Raw genomic sequence first — 19868 nt, forward strand, 5'->3', positions numbered from 1 at the left:
GCTTCTTGGCATTTCTGGAAAAGAACGCGGGAGAATTCCAGTTTACTGACTAAAGCTTCCATTCTCCCAAGAATGCCTGTGAACTATTCCCAAGCAGAACAGCTTTCTCTCTGTGAATGCAGATTGTGTGCTTCTGGTATCTATTTATGTTGTAACAACATTTCAGTACTAAAAGTGTATTCGTAAAACCAAATTCTGTTCATCTCCTTTTCTGTTCCCATGTAGGATGATAACTGCAGTGATTGCAATTACTACATTTTCACAGAATATGAAGGTCTTTGTATTAAGTAGGGCCTATTAAGAATTTGGCAGTATTCCCAAACCAGTAACACAGAGACAGAATTGTTCTTTGTGCGCACTAAAAGCCTAATTTGAGACTGAAAGAAACAAAACTGATGTTTTTGGCCTGCTGACCTTTCTGTCCTTGACAAATGCCGGTGGGTTGAAACATGGGCCACTCTGTTCCTTTGTTGCTAAACCTAAAACTGAAAAAGGAGGAAAATAATTGATGAATCTAGTGCGCAGCACTAATATAAGTTGAAATTTTTGAGCCAGTCAACCTTTTAACATGCAAGGACTGTTTCTTCCTCTTTTAAGTGATACTCAGGGAGCTTGTTGCAGTGCAGCAAACCTGAAAATACGTTTGTTGACAAAATGAGCATTATTGAATTAAAGTTAAATTACATTGAAAACATTAAAATATTGTTAAGTTTCAAAATGAAGCACTCAAAAAGCAAGAAAATGCCAATGCAGTCAGTTATCTGTGCATAGTATGTATGTTTTATGAGAGTCTTTAATTATGTGAGCATGTCATTTTTCCTGAAAGATCGCTGAAGATGAAGGGTGCTTCTTCAGGTATTCAGAATACTATTTTATCTTCATTACTCAATATTGGGCTCTGGAACCCTTTTACTGTATGCCACTCAAACCCCCTTTTAGATGCAGATTTATTAATTTGTGAATGAGCTCTTTTTACAGATTTAATCAACATGGCATCCAAGTGATTCAAAACCACTTAATTTTATCTCTGTTGCATCATTTTGGGTGAAGAGATATTCTTATTGCCATTTTACAGTTAGAGAGTGAATTGCCATAAAAAGCTATATGGTCATTTTTCATGTCAGTTGTGTAGTTTCTAGTTATCTACCTGAAAAATGTTTGGTTTTTTTTCTTTTTTTTTTTTTTAAATTTTCATTCTTCTTTTTAGCTGGCCTGAATTTTATTTCTGTTGTCAGTTTATAGGTAGTACTTCAGAGACCCTTTTTGTTGGTTGTATGGAAAATGGTAAACATTCAGACTGTGGCTGTGTGTGGAGATAATAGTTTAAGTGGCTTGCATTTTACAGAGACTGTAATAAAAGTAGGAATAGAATAAAATTCTCCAGTATGGTATTCAGCTACTTTGATAGCAAGTAGTTCTCCTTTGATTTTTTTGTTTGGTTGATTTTTTTACTCACTTTTTGAATTCTGGTACAAATGACCCAAGGACCATATATTAAATAACTCAGCAACCCAGACTCCTTCACGAAGTGCTCCTTTCTGGGTGGAAGCTCTCTGTTGGGTCTTCAAGGAAAAATTAGAACGTGCTCCTGCAAGAAACATTTAGTATCATAATGCATGGGGTTTGAAGTGCTGGCAAGACAAGTGCAATTGAGGTTGAAGCTCTGGTCATTTTAAGGGGATTTTGTGCTTTAAATTAAAATTAAATATTAAAAACCAAAAGGACTGACCAGCTAGTCGGTGATTCACGACTTGCATCCTGTTCCTGATGTTGGATTGGAAGCCTAGAGAATCCATTGCAGGGATATTTGCAGGAAGACAGATAGATGGTTCATCACTTTAGCTGCCAGCCTGTAGCAAGATTCTGTTGTCATGGCTGAACTGAGATTTTGGGGTTTTTGGGGGAAGTTTTTAACTTGGGAAAAACCTGTGTATCTTAAAGGTAAAAGGTGACTGACGGTGTTAGAAAAAGAACCTGAAATTTGTTGTTGAAATGCAAGTGCAGAGTTTCAGATTGTGGAAACACTAGAGTTTCTAAATACAACAGATACAAGAATTTTTTTGTGTCAACAGAAAGAATGTCTTCCTATTGACTGTTGTGCTAAATTGGACAACCTTAATTCATGCTACTTCTGAGACTTGTACTGCATTTTCCTAGGGGCAGAGCGGTTTCTTTAACAGGGTTCATAGTAAACTCGGGTTTCTGTTCTATGCAGAAAGAAATTGAAGACCTCCGAGCAAGACTGGCCATATTAGAAGCAAAAGATCAACAGCTAAGAAAAGAAATTGAAGAACAAGATAGGCTTATTCAGTCACCAGATTGTGAACTGACTGCTTTACTTGGATGCATTTCTTTGAGAGAATTACAGGAAATAAGCAAGGCTGTGGATGACACTTTAGCATCTTCCTATCAAATTCCGTTCAATCTGGATCTTCCAGGGGCAATAAAGAGGTATTTAAATTTCAGTATGTTTTAAGTGATGAAGAATCTTGTATCTTCCCCAATGTACTGTTGAATTGACTGTCAGTTGTTTTCTTTGTAATTGTGCCAGCTAATTAGCTGGATTTAGACACTTCAACGTCTGTCCTTAGAAACTTTTAAAAGTTCTAATATTAATATACTTCCTCAGGAAGGAAGACTTTGTAGTTATTTGAAGGTCTTGCACTTCATATTTTTTATGGTAAAGAGCCACCTACAGAAAGCATATGTATCCATCAACTGTTAATACCCATCATCAGTTTAAACCACTTCTTATTAACTGGTGGAACTTTTTCCCCAGCTTGGTAATGCAGTAATTACAACATATTTCTCACAGCCTGGAAGTGTGTACTAAGCTCCATCCAAATAAATACTAGAGATGCTTCTTGCTTCAGTAAACTTCCAATCATCATAAGGTCCGATGTGATGAGTGTTAGACTCAGACAGTGGGCTTGAGGTAGTGGGGGAAGGGATGCAGTATGGAGACTTTTGGGACTCCTCCAGTTAAATACATAGCATATGGTTCCTTTAAATGGAGAAGTAGCTACTCGTGGTAACCTTTTGGAAATAACCTCATTTTTATTTACAAAAGCAATAGAAGTGCTCAGGGCCTAAACTGTACTGGCAGTCAATGGGGACGTCGGTGATGGAACTTTGAAATTGTTACTGCTGTTGTGTCACCAGGACAAAATAAAATTCCTGTTTATCCTAACCTGCGCTTCTTCCAGATAAGCAATAACTATGTTGCTTGCAATTTTTTCTCTCCCTTCATGTTTATTGGATTTAGTTTGGTTATATTAACATTCATGAGAAATTACTGCTCATGTGTGCTAATTTATACAGATTTTTTTTTTTTTAAGTCAGCAGAACATTTTGTAGAGGACATAGTCCTCACTTTTGAGGTTTGTTTAAAATTTTAAATTAGGTTATTGGAAATAATTTCTTGAATTAAGTTTAGTTTGTTTTAATAGTATCTTATACCTGTGTTTCTGAGATTGAGGAATAAAAGGTCTCAAGCAGTCTGTCTGAGAACCCGTGCTTTGATTTGATTTTTCTTAGTTTTGAATTTGCTTACAAAAGAATATTCAGTTGTGTTTTTTTTCTCTCACACTGCTGATGCAATATTTGACTTGCACTTAGTTCTTTGGGAAATTATTTAAAGATTAGTTAAATTAGTTCAGGATGAACTTGCTCGGAGTTCTTCGCTCACTAGCACCACAAATAACTTGAGGGGAAACAGGCATTCATTATTCAAAGAGGGTTCAGAACTTCAATGAAGATTTAGAATTAATTTTATTTCCTTTCTGTTCATTTTTGACAGATGCCTTGAATGGAGCTTTTCTGTTTTAGTTTTGTTTGTTGACCAACTTTGTGTCACTGGGGCCAATGATCATTTGCTTCTGCTCTGTTTACCATAGCTGGAGTAGGTAAGCACACTTAGGCATACATCTGTGACAGCCTAAGAAACAGTATAAAGCTCCTATATCAGATTATAGTTGGGTGCTCTTGTCAAACCCCAAAGCCTTTTCTGAGCAGGACTAAAGGCAATGATGTAGATGTCCACCTATGGCATGGTCATGTGGAAGCTAGAGTCCTCAGTTCAGAATGTGGAAGCTTGGACTTAGGTTCTCTGCAGCCTGATTAGATCAGAACCTACAGCTTTAGAGCAAGCTCTTACCTATCAAGAATTTCACTGTCTTGTCAGGGAATGTGCTCCATCATAGTTCTTAAAATGAGCCTTAATGTATCTGGGACTGCAGGAGAAGAAATTTGGCAACAGGCCAAAAGGCTAACAGGCAAGAGGAGATCTGACTCTGGAAGAGTGAGAGTGGAGAGGATTAATGGTTGTAGTACTCAGCTGAGGTGAGAGACAGACCTGGTGGTCATAGTTGTTCATCAATGAAGTGCTAGATTTTTAATTTTTTTTTTCTTCTTCCCAACTTACAAGCAAAGTATGCTGATAGGAATATGTCACAACCTGGCTGATGTAACCTTTCAAAAAAACAGGGATAACTCACTGTCTATTCAGCAACTTCTCACTGCAGGAGGTAGTGACTCTCTGAATTAAAAATGTCTTGTAGGTGTTTTGTCTACATGATGCAGCTTCTTGGTCTGGTACATCCCATTCAAAATCTGCCTAGCTGTTGTATATGCTATGCGTGCTGTTCTACTGAAAAATGCACAAGCTGTCCTGGGAGCACAGACTGAAATCTCCAGTCCAGCTGTGTGACTCAACCGCTTGACTTTATCATGTGGCCCTATACTTGCCTTTCATTCTCAAATCTCTTCCCCCAAACCACTTGCTACTTTAGGTAGCTGAAAGCATCCCACAGCTGCGCTTGCGTGATGGTCAGCAGGCACATTTCCAGCATGTGTTCTGACACTTTATATCCAGAAGGGCTGAGGGAAAGAAAATGCCTCTGCAATGGTGGCAGTTATTTAACAGTGAGAGTTACGCTCACTGTTAAACTGAGCAAAGTGATGGGTGTCTTTCTTTTAAAGCTGTGCAGTCCGTCATACCTCAGATACAGTGATCTTACGTCTGCATCCAGTCATGTTCTGGTCTCTCCTTCTGTAAGATAAAAAAGTAGCAAGCAAATAGTGAGATGTCTGATGTGGATATACATTCTTTGTGCCTATGGGTATCTCCTACACTGTCATACAATTATAGAATAATTTAGGAGATCATCTTGTCAAACTTCTGCTCAAAGCAGGGCCACAATTTCCAAGTAAGATCAGGTTGCTCAGGGCCCTATCTGTCTGAGTTTTGCGTATCTCCAAGGATATAGATTTTGCAGCCTTGCTAGGCATCCTACATTTCACTGCCTTTGCTGTGAACTTTTTTTTTTGTCTCACATCCAGCCAGAATTTCCATCGTTGCAACTTGCATTACCTTATCCTAAATCTGTACTTCTTGTGAAAGGCAATTGTACATTAGGTAACAGGTTAAAATACTTGATGAAGCCAGCTCAGCATATTAAATTCCAAAGTCTTGGGATATTTAACATGAAAGAGATTTTTCTGGAAATGTACACTTTATTTTATGAATCTTTGCAGAGAAAAAAAAGTCTTCTGAAGTTAGGGCTATCTGCACAAGAAATATAGCTATTACTCATGTATATATATCAGTGCTTATGTAGACAGTTGTTCGATAATGATGGGCTGTAAATTACAAGCTCATGGCTATTGGGTTGCAAGGTACTATATGTTCTAACTGCATTGTGCTAGTCATAAAGTACTGCTATAATGTGATTTTGCATAATTATTTATTGGATACATGAATTGCATTTAGCACTGGAATAACACAGGGCTGATGTGAAGCATCTCTTAAGACAATCTGTGCTATAATGAAGTGTATCGAGTGGCTTGCTCACTATAAAACACAAATTATTTTGCTTTTCATGGTCTAAATGCTATCAAATAGCAACTTATTACAGCAAACTTCAGGGAACGTGAGAGAACATCTTAAATGAAGAGTAATTGCCCAGATAGAAGTGTGCAGAAGCAAAAGAGCAAGTCAGTGTAACACTGGGCTGAGCATTGTTTCTAAGCTTATTTTTCTTGTCAAATGTTGTTATTTGCAGGAAGATTAATAATCCTTTGTCTTGTTTATCTTTGGTATGTGGTGGACTTTCTGAAAACAAAAAGCCTTTGTTGGTAACTATAGCATGCTTTGAGTTTGAAGAATGTTAAACATGCTACCTTGGGCCCTTTCTTGTGGGCTGTTGGAAGCCAAGGTTAAAACCTGGCTGGTTAATGTGCAAACAAATATGTTAGCTTATGTTTTGACAGGGATTCTCATCAAGATTGAGACCACAGAATGTGGTTGCTCATCCAGACTGGCCTAATCGCCCTTGGTAAACTAAAAGGTGTAATCATTATTATAAAACAAGCAAATGGTAGGGGAAAAGGTCAGTTCACTTGCATGGGGTTGCATGGAGATGTTTTTAAAAGGTGTGAGCAGCTGGTGGTGTGTGCACCACAACACGTCTGTGTTTTAACTGACGGCGACATACTGAAAATAGGTCTGAATGTTTGTGTGAAGTACTTTCTCCTGGAGATTGCAAAAGGTAACAAAATATATGATTTCTGTACCCTCTGCTGAAGAGGACACAATTTCAGAAATACATTTTTTAAAGCAGTGTAACTTGAATCTTCCAATTATAAAATAAGACCATGTTAACTGTTTGACTGATTCTCTTCAGTACCTGTTGTTTCCTTTTCTTTTTATTTCACATTGAAAACTGGAGAAGCCTGTTACACTTCTGTTCATATTTAGTTTCATTTAGCATTTTCTCTTTTGGTTTTATGCATATTTACAGATGCATGTGACTGTACAACATGTCATCCTTAAAATAAATTATATGGTTCCATCTGGACTATTGTCTGGGCACTGAGTGCTGGCTGAAAAAAAGAAATTCAATTAAATATCTTTCAAAATATTTGAATACTCCATCTCTTCTTTCACCCTTCCCATAGAACAAATTTTAATTAGTAGGAATTTGTTCCAGTGTGTGTGGGATCTTCTGAAGATAGGGAAATTCTCTATTCTGTGTATTAGTTATTGTAGTACTGTCATGGCCAGTGGCACAGTGAACTGAACTTGAAGTTTTATGCAACCAGTTCCCTCTGTTTTAGTGATGCCTGGAGCTCATCTGACAAAGATTAATTCAAAGTGAAATACAAATGCTCAGGGGGTTAAAAACCTTATTAGTTGGAATATACTCAGAGCATTCAGCAACTTCAGTTGAGGCCAAAGCCTGATAAAGGCAGAAAAAGTGGTGGAAAAGTGGTGTGGGTTGTTTTTTTTTTTTTTAAGAGAAGTTGGTTTACTTGGGAAGAGTTGGAAAAAAGTACTTATACATAGTTTCACATATTAACTTAGGAAAAGGGGCATTCAGAATGGGCTGTCATGTACAGTCATTAGGAGAGACTGCTTTGTACAAATTTTGTTGTCCTTATATGTGCACATGAAATTTCTAGTCAAATTAGTGGTTAGCAAGCTACGTGAAATTACTGAAAAACTCTGAATGCAGCCATGTTTATTCACATTAGCCTTTCAACAAAAATCTTAGCATTAAAGAATTTTATTTAGAAGCAAAGCAAATTGCATCCTATCCTTTCGAAAAGATACTTGTTTGCTAGATAACATGCAGTCTATCCAGGAAAAGTCCTTTTTAAATATGTGGTTTGAGGTTTTCTTTGGCTATTTCCGTGAAAATTCATGCATATCAAAAATATCCTTTGGGAACAGAAGGGTGGCACAAATACAAAGAGCAGAAGGATGAAATGGCTTTATAGCATCAAAAGATTTCTACTACAGTGCAACAGGCTGCTAATGTTCCTGACTCTTTGCTGGGCCTGTGTGTGGGACAGCAGAGGACTGAATTGTATGTTAAATGCCAGATACTCTTGAGTCTTTAATTTTGGGTTTTTTTAGGTTTTTGGGTTGTTTGGAGCTTTTTTATTTTCTGCACTTTTTCCTGATTTCACAATCCTAGTAGTATTTAATTACAAGTAGAAGGGGATGTTGGTATGTAAGTTAGAGGCAAAATAATCTAAACTTTTATTTTTTTAAAAAGATCTTCATGGCTGTTTTCAGGAGAGACTCCTATGCTGTGTTATGAGTTGGACCATGAAGACCCTGATGCTTTAGTAGACCTCTAAGCACGCTGCATCATTATATAACTACTTGTGGCCTTATTTGGTGCTGGGGAGGTTTTAGCTGATACTGGGTCTGGCTATACATGGAGCTGTTTTCAGCAAGTCACTGTTGCTTTCACCTTCTCATGCAACTTAATTTACTTCAGGGTCTTTCACTTGGTGAGTGATTTTCATGCGCTGCATCATCATGTCTCTGCCCTGGTAGGATGTCAGCAATCCCATGGTGCTCCCTTGGCAGAACGGCTTTCTGCCCTGATGACCAGTTTCCCTCTCCTGCTGTCAGTTGTCACTAATAGCCACTTGCCTTCCCATATAACAGTTACATTTCACCGATGGTGGTGTAAGCATGCATTTGTGTGTGTGTGTGTTTGATCTGTGTAAGGTTCTTGCTCCTGTGCTTTGTGACAGGATAAAGCTTCTGGGCTTCTTCCTCTGTGCCGTTCCCTGCTTTGTATAGCAATCTTTCTTCTTTTTCCCCTTCTTAAAAATCTCTCTGTCTGTCACACCCACACCGTACTATCTGTCCACATGGTGTTTCTGCAAAATATCAAATATCCATAGAAAGGATAATATTAAAAAGGAATGAAACTAAGTAAAATAGATAGGTGAGAGAAGAGAGCTTCCCCCTCTTTGTTTTTTTCTTATAAATATGATGAAATGAGTGTCTTGAGCTGTTAGATGCTCAGACAAAACAAGTTACTTGTATGGTGGTCACCACAGCTAGGGCATCATCACTGAGTAATAGGAGTGAAGAAGAGCTCTCGGTCACCTCACTAATTCAGTTATTTTAGCTTGGTAGGTCTTCAGGAATTGAAAAACGGTGTTTGCATATGAAATACACCAAATGAAGAAGTGCTGCACAGCCCCAGAAAATGCTTTTCCTGCTCACTTCTGTCCCAATCATAAGGTCTAGGCATGGGAGTCTTCAAGACTTCTGACAACTTCAGTTCCCCCCCCAGGCCTGCTCGTGGTGACTTAATTTCATTCAGTGATAAATCATCTTCCATGACACGAGGATGATGCACAGGTCACCTTAAGTATTTGCCTTACTGCCTTGACTTAGGGTCCTTTCATGCAGCTCTGGGGTTTTTTTGGGTTTTTTTTGAAGCTTAACACAGAATTTTAAAACTGTTTTCTGTGGTAGGAAGTATGTCTCTGTCTATGCTACATGATATGAATCAAAATACAATTCTGAGGTTCTTAAAATATAGCCGACACCACTGCTGCAACTATAGCGAGGTATAACGAAGATGGTATGCTGCCCTGTTTTTTAATTGTAGTTCTTTTGTTTAGTGATCCATTGATCCATTTTGTTCTGTGCACTACGGCTTCATAAAACCTGTAGCAGTGGGCTTATAGCGGAGGAGCAGAGCCAGAGAGGATGTTCCTGGGCACCTGGGGAGGACTCTGCCCTGGAAATTCCCTGGACCTCCTGCCCACTCACTGACTGGCTGCACAGCCAGCTTTTTCTCCCACAAGGGCCTTTTTAAGGGAGAAACTCCAAATTTCATGTCAAATGTCATAACCCAACCTGAGCTTTGATAACAGGATTGTCTCATTTTCAGCAAGTCCCACAGGTGGGTTTGTGTTTGAGGAGGCCATCATCTTCGCTTTCTCAAAGAAGTTGACTTCAGGCTTTTGTGAGAGGCTAAAATGAGTCATAGGTGAAAGAAGAGGTCTGCCTCTTCCTTTGTGATCTGACAGATTAGGAGGTTCAGCTTTCTTTTTGTAGATAGGCGTTTTGCTCTCCATTTTGTCTACCTAAGATTAATTTCATTCCTTTGTTCTCTGCCTAGGATTGAAGGGGATAGACTCCTTGGGCAAGTGGCTTTGATTGCTTTTTTTCCTCACTTGTGGGAGCAACTCTAGAAGAAAATTTGTACTGAAAGCCTGGGATGCCATGCAATGTCTATGCTTCAGCAGGTGAAGTGAATTTGCCTCCTGCAAAGTTGCAAACAAAAGTAATGAGGAAAGAGTTGCCAGAGTTTGAAATTGTGGCCAAAGGACTTCTTGACTGACTTGCTGGTGTCTGAGCCAAGTCCTTTGTTCTGTGGCTCAGCAGTTCATAGGGACTCTGATCCCACCAGGGCTGACTGGAACCCCTGCTGTAGGGAGGAAAAAGGGCTTCTGTGAAGTCTGCTCTTGTACCTTAGGCACTGGCCTTCCTTGGGAGGAACAGGAGATGTTGGAAACACAGCAGGGAAAGCAGAGAGCAAGTCTTGCAACTTGGAGGACAGAGCCACTGCTAGCAACCTGAAGTATTTTGGAACAATCTTGGAGACGGTTTTTTGTCCTTCCAGGCAGCATTGTAGAAGGGAAAAGTCCCGGCAGAAAGATGAGTGCTACCTGCTTGAGTACCCACGTGTGCAGTGTAATGAGGAATCTGGTTTTCCTCACTCTGAGCATCTGGTTCCCTCTGCTTGCCTGAGCAGCATCCAGTGGGATGTAGCAGCCTATAAAGTCCAGGCCACATATGTGCTGATTCCTCTGGGTATGCATATGATGAGATTTATTTCTCTTTAGGGAAAAATGACCAGCTGTCCCAATCAATGTATGATACTGAATTCATTTGTATATAATAAAAAGAAACAGCTAACAGTAATATCCAGGGACAGACCCTTTCAGTCAGTGAAGTACAAGGGATGTTATTCTTAGGAGAATAATTGCAGCTGCTGTGGGCTAGCTCTGTTTTTTGTGCACTCCAGACAGATGTAGCAGAAGTATGGGGATCTCTTTTAACACATCATAAAATCTGGGGAAAGTGTTTGGATGTGATGAACTGCTGCTGCAGATAGCTGTTTGTGCCTTTGTTTTCAGACTCATGCTCCTGTTTCAGGTAGCAGCTGGAGCAACAACTGCCACAGACGCTTTGTGGCAGCAGCTGACAGAAGAAGAGTGGTGGGAAATACAGCACCATGTGAATGGTTGGTTGAAAGAGACAGCCAGTTAGACTGTATGAATGGTGTATTATAGACCAGAAGATTTCTTAAGACATGGTAATGAAAATTCAGCTTGGAATCATCATTAAAGATGCCAGCAGTATCTTTCAAGTGACTGTGAACTGGTGTGTTGGAGTGTTTTTAGCTAAAAAAAACCAGCTACCATACTGTGTAGACTGAGATGCTGCCTCAGTCTTCCTATTGCGGGCATTAAAAAAAAAAAAAAAATTCTAATCTTACAAAAAGTGGTGAAGTATCATCTACTGCCCTGATTTTTCTGCAAGCTTCCCATAATTGGGGCTAGTGTCTGGCAGCACCGCAGCAAGTCAGGGTTGTCTCAGTTTAGAGTTCTTGTATATGTAAGAGTTTCTGGGCTGGATGTTGAGTTATTGTAGTCCACTTAGTATAACTCTTCAAGAGCTGACAAAGACAAGTGCAGTCTCCGAGCAACCCATGAGTCAATGGGAAACCTTACTGGTAAGCTGAGGTTATACAAAGACATTGGGAAACTGTACTTCTAGTTCTGCCTCTTGATAAATTCTGAGTGAGGGAGCCCATATATCGAAGCAATCCTTGACAGAAAGCAATGAAAAAATACTTCTCTGCAAATGATAGCTAGAAGAGCAAATTGCTGGAGCAAAATCATCTCTCTGATGGTTCAGAGATAGGTGCATAGTTTGGGGTTCTCATTCCTTGGAGAACTCTGTAGATTGAAACATGCAGAAGGTCCAATGCTTCTGTACCTTAAAGTACATCTCTTGACAGTTGTTGTCTCAGATCAGATTAATTTTTGAGGTTGGAAGCTTTCCAAGGTGACACTTTGCATTTTACTTCTAATTCAGGTGAGTAGTCCTTGCAACTGCCACAAATTTCATTTTCAGTATGAATTAAACACAGATTTTCTCTCCTTCTATTTAGTGTCAAAGTCCATGCCTCAAGAGCACTGACAGGTTTAGATAGAGAAATTGCATTTTCACCACATCATTTCAGCAGAAATTTTACGGTTTTATCATTGTTTAACTAGCTCTGTCATCTTACAGAAGTTTTCTGTGGGCCACATTATCTCGGTAAAAATCAGAGTTTATTTGGAAAACCCCGACTTACATTTAAAGGATGATTTTGCTTCCCAACACAGAGATATGCTACTGTGAAAATCTCATTGTTTGAAGTCCCGTGGATCGTTGCATGAAGATGAAAAGGAACTTACATGCTTGACTGAAAAATTGCTTTATTGGTATGTTAATATCCAGATATGTAGCTCACCCAGGCTTATGAACAGATCACAGAATGAAAATCTTGTTATCCGATGTTTTCCTTGATTAGGTAGAATTGAGCTTTGTGGTGGAGAGTTTAAAAAGAAAACAAAAAGTGCTGTTTCACTGTAGTGCATTTAATGCAATCTAGCTCTGAATGTTCTTAATAGAGCAGAAGTGTAGGACTGGCAACACACTTGTAGGACTTGTCCTGGTAAAAAACTGCATGTGGTATCTGTAGTAATGAATCTTTTGATTTTTATCCAAGAAAACTTTGGGTACAAGTATGTTTTCTTATTTTTTCTTTTAGTCCTAGTTATACATGTCTAGCTTAAAGCTGTCTCTTGTTAAGTATAGTTTTGTTCAAAAGCGCTTTTTTTCTGATTTATCTTCAAAGCGGAGATATGCACATCAAGGGAAAGTAAAAGTGCAAGACAGTTATCGATTGTTTTATTTCATTTTGTGGATTTGCTTGTGGATTTCTTCCTTAGAGGCCCAGTGAAGTCCCTAGACTTAAGATTTTTGGTGGATTTTTGCCTTGATGTACACTATAGCAGAAGTTTACACCAAATGTTACACAAGTAGCACTTCTGATTTCTTTTCCAAAGGACTGGACAAAGGCTTTTTTGGAAGGTCAGCTTCTGTTTGCTGTTAAAAGCAAGATTACAAGTGTAGGGTCTGGTTTATATATTTTCATCTTCTAAAAAAGTACAGCTTCTTGTGACTTCAGAATCAGAGAAGGAATTGTGTTAGAAGACTTAAAGTTGGAAAAGTCATGCTCTCTGCACGCTGTGACCTTTAGAGTGAGGTTATCCTTTGCAGGCAGTCTCATTACTCTGAGCCAAATTCAGACATACTGTAAACTGTTTAAATGTGCTGATAATCAAGAAAATACTCTTCAATAATCATTTTATCTAGGAGGGAATACATATTCATATGAATTGAGGTTCAGCTCATCATGCTTTCTCATATGCATACAATCCAAGCGTAGGCTTCTAGGCCATTGCTCTTGAATTAGAAATTCAAATATGCGTAATTTTAAATTGTTCTGACTTGGGCTTTGTTTTAAGAAATGAAAGCAGGGTTTTTTGCTTAAGCACTGTATTGTTGTATGGAGAATAGTGAAATAACAGGATCTGGAATAATCTTTTAGGTGACAGAAATGTAAGGAAGAATATTTGCTGTTTAAAAGGGCATTCTTTTGTCTTTCAGTCTCTTCAGACAGAGATTAGACATGGCTGCTTAGTTTCTGTATGTATATAAGAATTGTCAGTACATTATTTATTTATTTATTTAGCACTGATTCCACGTGTGTGGTATGTTCTATTGTGCAGTTATAGAAACTGCATTCTGACTACTTTTTTTTTTTTTGTCACTGTATATATGATTTTGTCCTTAACACAGGAACTGTTTCTGTTTAAGCAGTATGTATATTTATATACCTTTAATGTAGAAAACAGCATGACTTGCTTTCTGCCCATTTTCACTCTTTGAATATTTTCTTAGGAAACAAAACATAAATACACAATAGCCTGGTATGCAAAGGGAAATATACTAGCAAAGGGGAAGGAAAGACTTTCAGAAACATGCCTTCCTTTAGTAGAAAGCCATTCTTCCCAGTATTGTGCTAGTCAGCCTTCCTCTGAACAAAGCCGCTTCCATTGCATCTGTAATTCCTGCATGTAAATCATAACTTCTCAGAATATTATTTAAAAGGCTTTTAAAACATTGTCTGTTACATCATGATGTTTAATGTCCTCTGTGGTCATGTAGGAAGCCTGTGATAGAGCAAGGGATGTGTGAACCAGACCACTTGATTCTCAGTCTTCCTTCTGTCCCTTATTGCATTGAATTGGCTTTCTTTATTTTACCAGCACACCTTTTCTGATTATGAACACCATTGTCTCAGCAGGTTCCAACAGTGTTATTCAATTCAACATATTTGGTACCTATTTTTCTTTAAGGTCACTGAGATACTTAAAAGGCACTGGCTTGCTTGAAGTATTGGGATCTTAAAATTTTTCAGTAACCTGTTACTATATGCCAAGTCAGCCTCAGTTCCTGCATATGCAGCATTCCCACATCCTTCTGCAGTTTTCCAGCTGAAGTCTGTGTTTTGCCAAAGTAGATAATATTTCATTCATCACGCAGAAAGGGTAATTCCTCAGCTCCTTGCTTTCCTGTTCTGGTCTAGCATGTATACAGGGATGCCCTAGGATGCAGCAAGTCTACATTCCTCTTCTCATTATGGATCCTAATGTGTGTAAATCCACTGCAAGCCATTTAAATGATAGGCCTACATGGCCATCTGTGTGAATAAAGAAATTACACATGATGTATGGATTGCGGTCAGTTCTGCAAGTGTTAAAAACCTTTCTTTTCCTGCATTTAGTCAGTTAAATTTGCCTTAATTGAATTCCTGTCTTATTCTAGTCCTTCCATCAGCTAGGTCAAGAACTTTTGCTTTCTCTGTGATGAGTTAGCTTATATTGAATTTGAGAAGTAACTTCTAAATAGTTCTTATAATAGATTTCAGAGGCTGTGAGGACAAGCAGTCAAATTCTTGATTAGCTGTTCTGCAAGAGAAGAATACCAATGAGTCAAAACTCTGGACATCTTCATAGGCAAGAGTTCAGTGTTATTCCAGTGAGCTCTTTTTAAAGCTATTTTCCCTGGTAGTCGTAAGTAAAGCAACTTTTAAGCAGACATAATACCCCTCTTAAAATGATATATGATGCTCCAGGGTGGTGGTAAAAGAAAATACTATTTCTGGTTCAAGTCACATGCAACAGATCATGGCTGTTAAAGCCCTTTGTCAGTAGAATGAGTCGGTATTGACTGCCTGGTTTCTCTTGCAGGTCATTAGCTTGTCAGTTAATTGGAAAGCTTGTGAGTGGCTTCTCTGTGAGCCCGTTTTGTGGTAGAAGAAAACAACCTGGGAATAAACTTAGTTAAAAGCTGTTCATAGTTGGTAACTATGGCTGGTTCCTACATGGTTTTGATGGGCTTTTTTGATTGTATGATAGGCTAATCTCTGAAAGGGATAAAGGGATTCCTGTGGTATCTCTCTGAAGGCTAACAAGGTTTCGAAGCAGGATACTACTGTGAAATTCATGCCATAAATAATACAGATACACTTGTTAAGAGTCTGCATGAATGCTGTAACTGTAACAAAAGGATTCTTTAGATTCGAGTCTGTGGTTAATGTGGCTATCACTAGCTTGAATCAAAATGATGGTTTACTAATGATATTCTTTATTGATATGTGTCAGATTAATATAAAATTCTCTTTAAACTGTAGTTCTGCAAAATTCTCTTAAAACTATCGTTCTGCAGTCATTAAAATGGCAGTGTGTGATTCCTTATTTATTTTTCAGTGATTTGATAGATGCTCATAAAAAAGAAATCTGGATATGAAGAGGGTGTTTTCTCCCACTCAGCACCTGGACCTGAAAGACTGCATGGGCTTGTGCATCCTTGTTAGGAATGCAGATACTACAACTGGGCCTTAGTTTGTAATGCTGTTTAGATGTATGTTTTAAAAAGAAATTAAAAATTGATCTCTCTTCTGTTAACTGAGTGAGTTTTGCAGAAGAGTGAAATGTTGTATGAACCTGGGGGTGGGGATGTGTGTGCTTTCTGTGAGGAAAGTAAACAGATAGGAGGAAAGGCACATGGAAGAGATTTGTTAAATAGAGGTGCCATCTTTATACTGTTGTTCTTCTGGCTATAACTGCACTTTACATTTTATCATGGCCTGGGTCTTTACAGTTGAATTTTATAAGGTCGTTTCAGAACAATTGGGTCAGTCACCCATTATTCATTCAATAACACACCACAGCCTTGCTGCTCCCTATTGTGTCCCTATTGTACACAAAGCCCAGCTTTTTTACATAACCTGACCAGCTCAGATGCTGATTGGGAGATGCTGAAAGTCACTGGGAGCTCCAGAGCCTGAGAAAAGAAATGGATAAATAGTTCATCCCTCTGGCATGCCCAGAGGCAGGCAGAAAGCTAATAATGGCATCATTACACATGTAATATTTTGTGGTTTGCCCATATATTGCTGTAGAAAAGGGAGAAATTGGAGACTGCTATGTGGGAAATGTTGTTAAACCACTTTTATGTAGCTAGCCAGCCAGCTGCATTTCTGTTTGTTGCCACACAGAGACATTGACTTACACTGTCATGAGTTATTTCTGAGGGGACTGCCTCATCTGGAGCTGGAGGGACACCCATGTGCTGTGGTGGTAAAGAGGTGACTGGCCTTTGCTGGGCTGTAGATTGAAAAGGTGTGTGCTCCATGAAGCGGGGTGTTAGGGAAAGCAGTGCAAATAGCTGTCTCGCTAATGTGATTAAATAATATGCCGGGCAGCTGAAGTCTGCCTCTGAGGCTGTCTCACTCCTGTGTGCAGCTGGGCGAGGTGGTCCAGCCAGACTTTTTGTAGGTGGTCAGTAACTGAGTGCAAGTTCAACATCATGTATTTTGGGGTTCAGACTTATCTAAATGCTGACTCTTGAAACAGGTCTTTGTAAGTGCTGTGCTTGAAAAATACGAAGGAATAAGTTCTCAAAAGAAAACTGAAATGCATAGAGGTAGGCAGCAGGGACTGTGTGCATGTCAAAATGGGCACTCAGCCTTAATGTGTGCTTTCTGAATAACAGTGACTTGTGTTTCTTCCACCTGTAAAGTGAATACAATACTGCCTTATCTTGCAAGAGTATCACTGAAATAAGTCCTGTGATGTTTCTGAAATGTTTGGATACTTCAGTGCCAAACACTAAAGAAAATCTCAGAAATAAATTAATAGTTCTTTATTCGGGAAGAATATCAGTGGTAGGTCATAAAAGTAGTACAATTTTTATAATGCACCTAAAAGGAAGAATTGAAGTGCTGCTGGTGGGGAGTGCTGACTGTCATGTACAGTGAATTGAGGTGTCTGACAGAAAAGAAAATGGTGTGTGATAAAGTAATTGAACACTGTATAAAAAGTGTATGCCTGCTAAGTAGGAGGGAGGGAGGTGTTAAAGTTGTGAAAATAATCTCTGTGCTAACTCCTAATGTTTGATTTGACTTAGATTGTTGAATTTATGTTAAAAATGTTATTTATTAATTTATTTACAAGCACCAAAGACACAGGTTTACGTTATGTTCAGTAATATCCAAGTAGTAAACCTATCTGTTTTTATATGTGGAAGAAAACCTTGAATTTTTTTATGTAAGCATGGATGATGCCTCAATTTCAGCCCACTGTTGAATCAGTTTGGTACAAATATTTTGTAGGTTTTTATTAAACTAAACAGAGTAGTGATATTTCATGTAAAATTACAGTGAGAACAAGTGACTGCAGTTGAACTTCTCCTGGCAGAGTTGGAAATGGGGTTATAAGAGGATAGTTAACTGCAAACTCTTTGTGTCAGAAACAACTTTGTGTTAGCTGTTTGGATGGTAGTCTAGCAAAGCACCAGTCCTGGACACTGCAGGGAACTTCTGAGATATTATGGTTATAATAATCATAATTGTGTTTTAGATGGTAAGTAAAATGCATATAAACTCATTAATTAAGAACTGTAACGCTAGGGTACAAACAGTTTTGCAAACAAATAGGATTAAGTGTGTAGAAATTGGGTTGAATAAATGTTGATTAGTCACTAGCAACACTGAAACAAAATACATAGATTTTATCTTTGTATTGGCTCTTTTGTGTTAGTATGAGTCATCTTAAAGCCTATGTGCTTCCATTTGAAAAAGTGTCTTGTGTAGCAGGCAGTGATGAGCAGAGAAGGTCAACTTTATTTTATTTTATTTTAATCTCTTCTAGCCTTCAGGAAAAAGAACAATCATTCAGCATGTCCATTAAAGAAACTACTGCCAAAGTAAGTACACATCAGTTTTCAGTTCTTCAGAATATTTAGAGAAGCAGATAATAGCTTGCGTGTTAATAAATTGTCTGTGTTTTAAAAAAATTTTTTGTGGCGTTTCTTCTAAACAGATTTTGCATGTAAATATTTTTAAACATACACTCCAAAAACACCCCAGTTTATATTTGAACAGGCCACAGAGATTATGCTTAAGGAAGCAGATGGAGTAGTTTATTGTTTCTTGGCTTATGTTTGCTAGTGATCAGTTTTCTCACTGGTCTCCATTTTGGAACAGACTCCTTAGCTTCATGAAATGAAAGTGAACTCTGGTCACAGGTGAATGTTTTTACTCTTAACTCAGATCCTCTTACTTTCCTAGCTGATTTCCTTGATGTGAAGGAAGAGCATAAATGAAGTACCGCTTTTCCCTGACCTTTCACTAATAACAAACTAGCAGTCTAATTCTTATCCCCCTTTAAAAATACAAAGAAAAGTGATGTGGCATACTTAGCATACCTTTTGTTTCTAACCAGAGATGTTAATGCTTTTCCTTTAATTTTCTTATTTCTCATAGCATCCTTCCAAGAAGGAGAATACTAAAGTTTTTATTTCAGAATGGCACAGTGAGCCATAGAGCATCTTTGCTCCAGGAGTGCTCTAGAAAAAGAGTTCCATTTGTGATAGCTAATTCATATAGGTCTATATGGAACAGGGAGTGGAAAATATTTCTGGCTTTCGATCAGTAATGAATTTATACTCTGAAATAAGGTTATTTTTGATGTTCTTTCTCTGATATGACTCGCCATAAGGAATGAAAATTTTATCCTTCATATCTTCCTAGTCATTTTGACCAGTGCTTTTAGTGTGCACTTGTTAAAAAGACTGTTTAGACTGCATCTCAATACCCCTCCCTCATTCTCTCCTCCTTTATTTTGAGCTCATTCTTCTCTGTTCCTTGCTTATGCACACATCTTGGGAAAAACTAGTATAGACAACTATAACTTGATGCTCCTCCCTGTATTTTTTAAACGACTATGAATAAAGTACCAAGGAATTGTAGTTGACCTATCGCTCATCTACTAAAATGAATGAGACATTCAGTACCTCAGAGGGATTATCTGAAGCTATCTGCAAGCTAAGACTGAAGTTACGGATTTTTGCCCTCTTCCCAGAAAACGTGTCCCTCTTGAAGTTTTATTTTATAACTGTAGCATCTAAACACTTTTTCAATAAGAGCTGAAACACTGGGTGACAGTTGAGAAGTCTGCAAGGTAGAATTCCACAGCCTGTTTAGTTCTTTAAAAATTCAATAGATAAAAATACTATTTTAATTTCATATGTTCATATGTGATGGCTTTTATTTATTAGAGAAGATAAATAGGAAGCATGTAATGAGACTCCTCCAAATCATTCATTATTTTATTTATTTAGATTGACTTATCCTATTATTCTCAGACTGAATAGAGCTAGTTTTTTAAACCTTTTCATTGTATGGGAAAAACACCACTTTGTCAGAGGTCTATTCTTCCTCCCTGTGCCATTAGTATTTATACGTCCTTTTCTGCCACATCTGTGTTGTGTTCAGCTAAAGCTGCAAAAGCTAAGATTTAGTCCTTCCTTCAGAAATTAATACTTACTTTTGCTAATAGCAAGATTGTGTTGTTTGGAAGAT

General features: G+C 38.2%; 1 protein-coding gene across 1 annotated transcript in view; it reads left to right on the forward strand.

The window, feature by feature from the left end:
* The window catches only part of DISC1 (DISC1 scaffold protein), a 206155-nt gene that overhangs the window by 67895 nt on the left and 118392 nt on the right, over positions 1 to 19868 (forward strand). The window contains exons 6-7 of the mRNA XM_074899344.1: positions 2216 to 2451; positions 18157 to 18211. Of these exons, the coding sequence (XP_074755445.1) occupies positions 2216 to 2451; positions 18157 to 18211 (291 nt within the window). The remainder of the gene's footprint in view (positions 1 to 2215; positions 2452 to 18156; positions 18212 to 19868) is intronic.

This window comes from Athene noctua, chromosome 1 (assembly GCF_965140245.1).
Source record: "Athene noctua chromosome 1, bAthNoc1.hap1.1, whole genome shotgun sequence".
In the NCBI taxonomy this organism is placed as follows: Eukaryota; Metazoa; Chordata; class Aves; order Strigiformes; family Strigidae; genus Athene; species Athene noctua.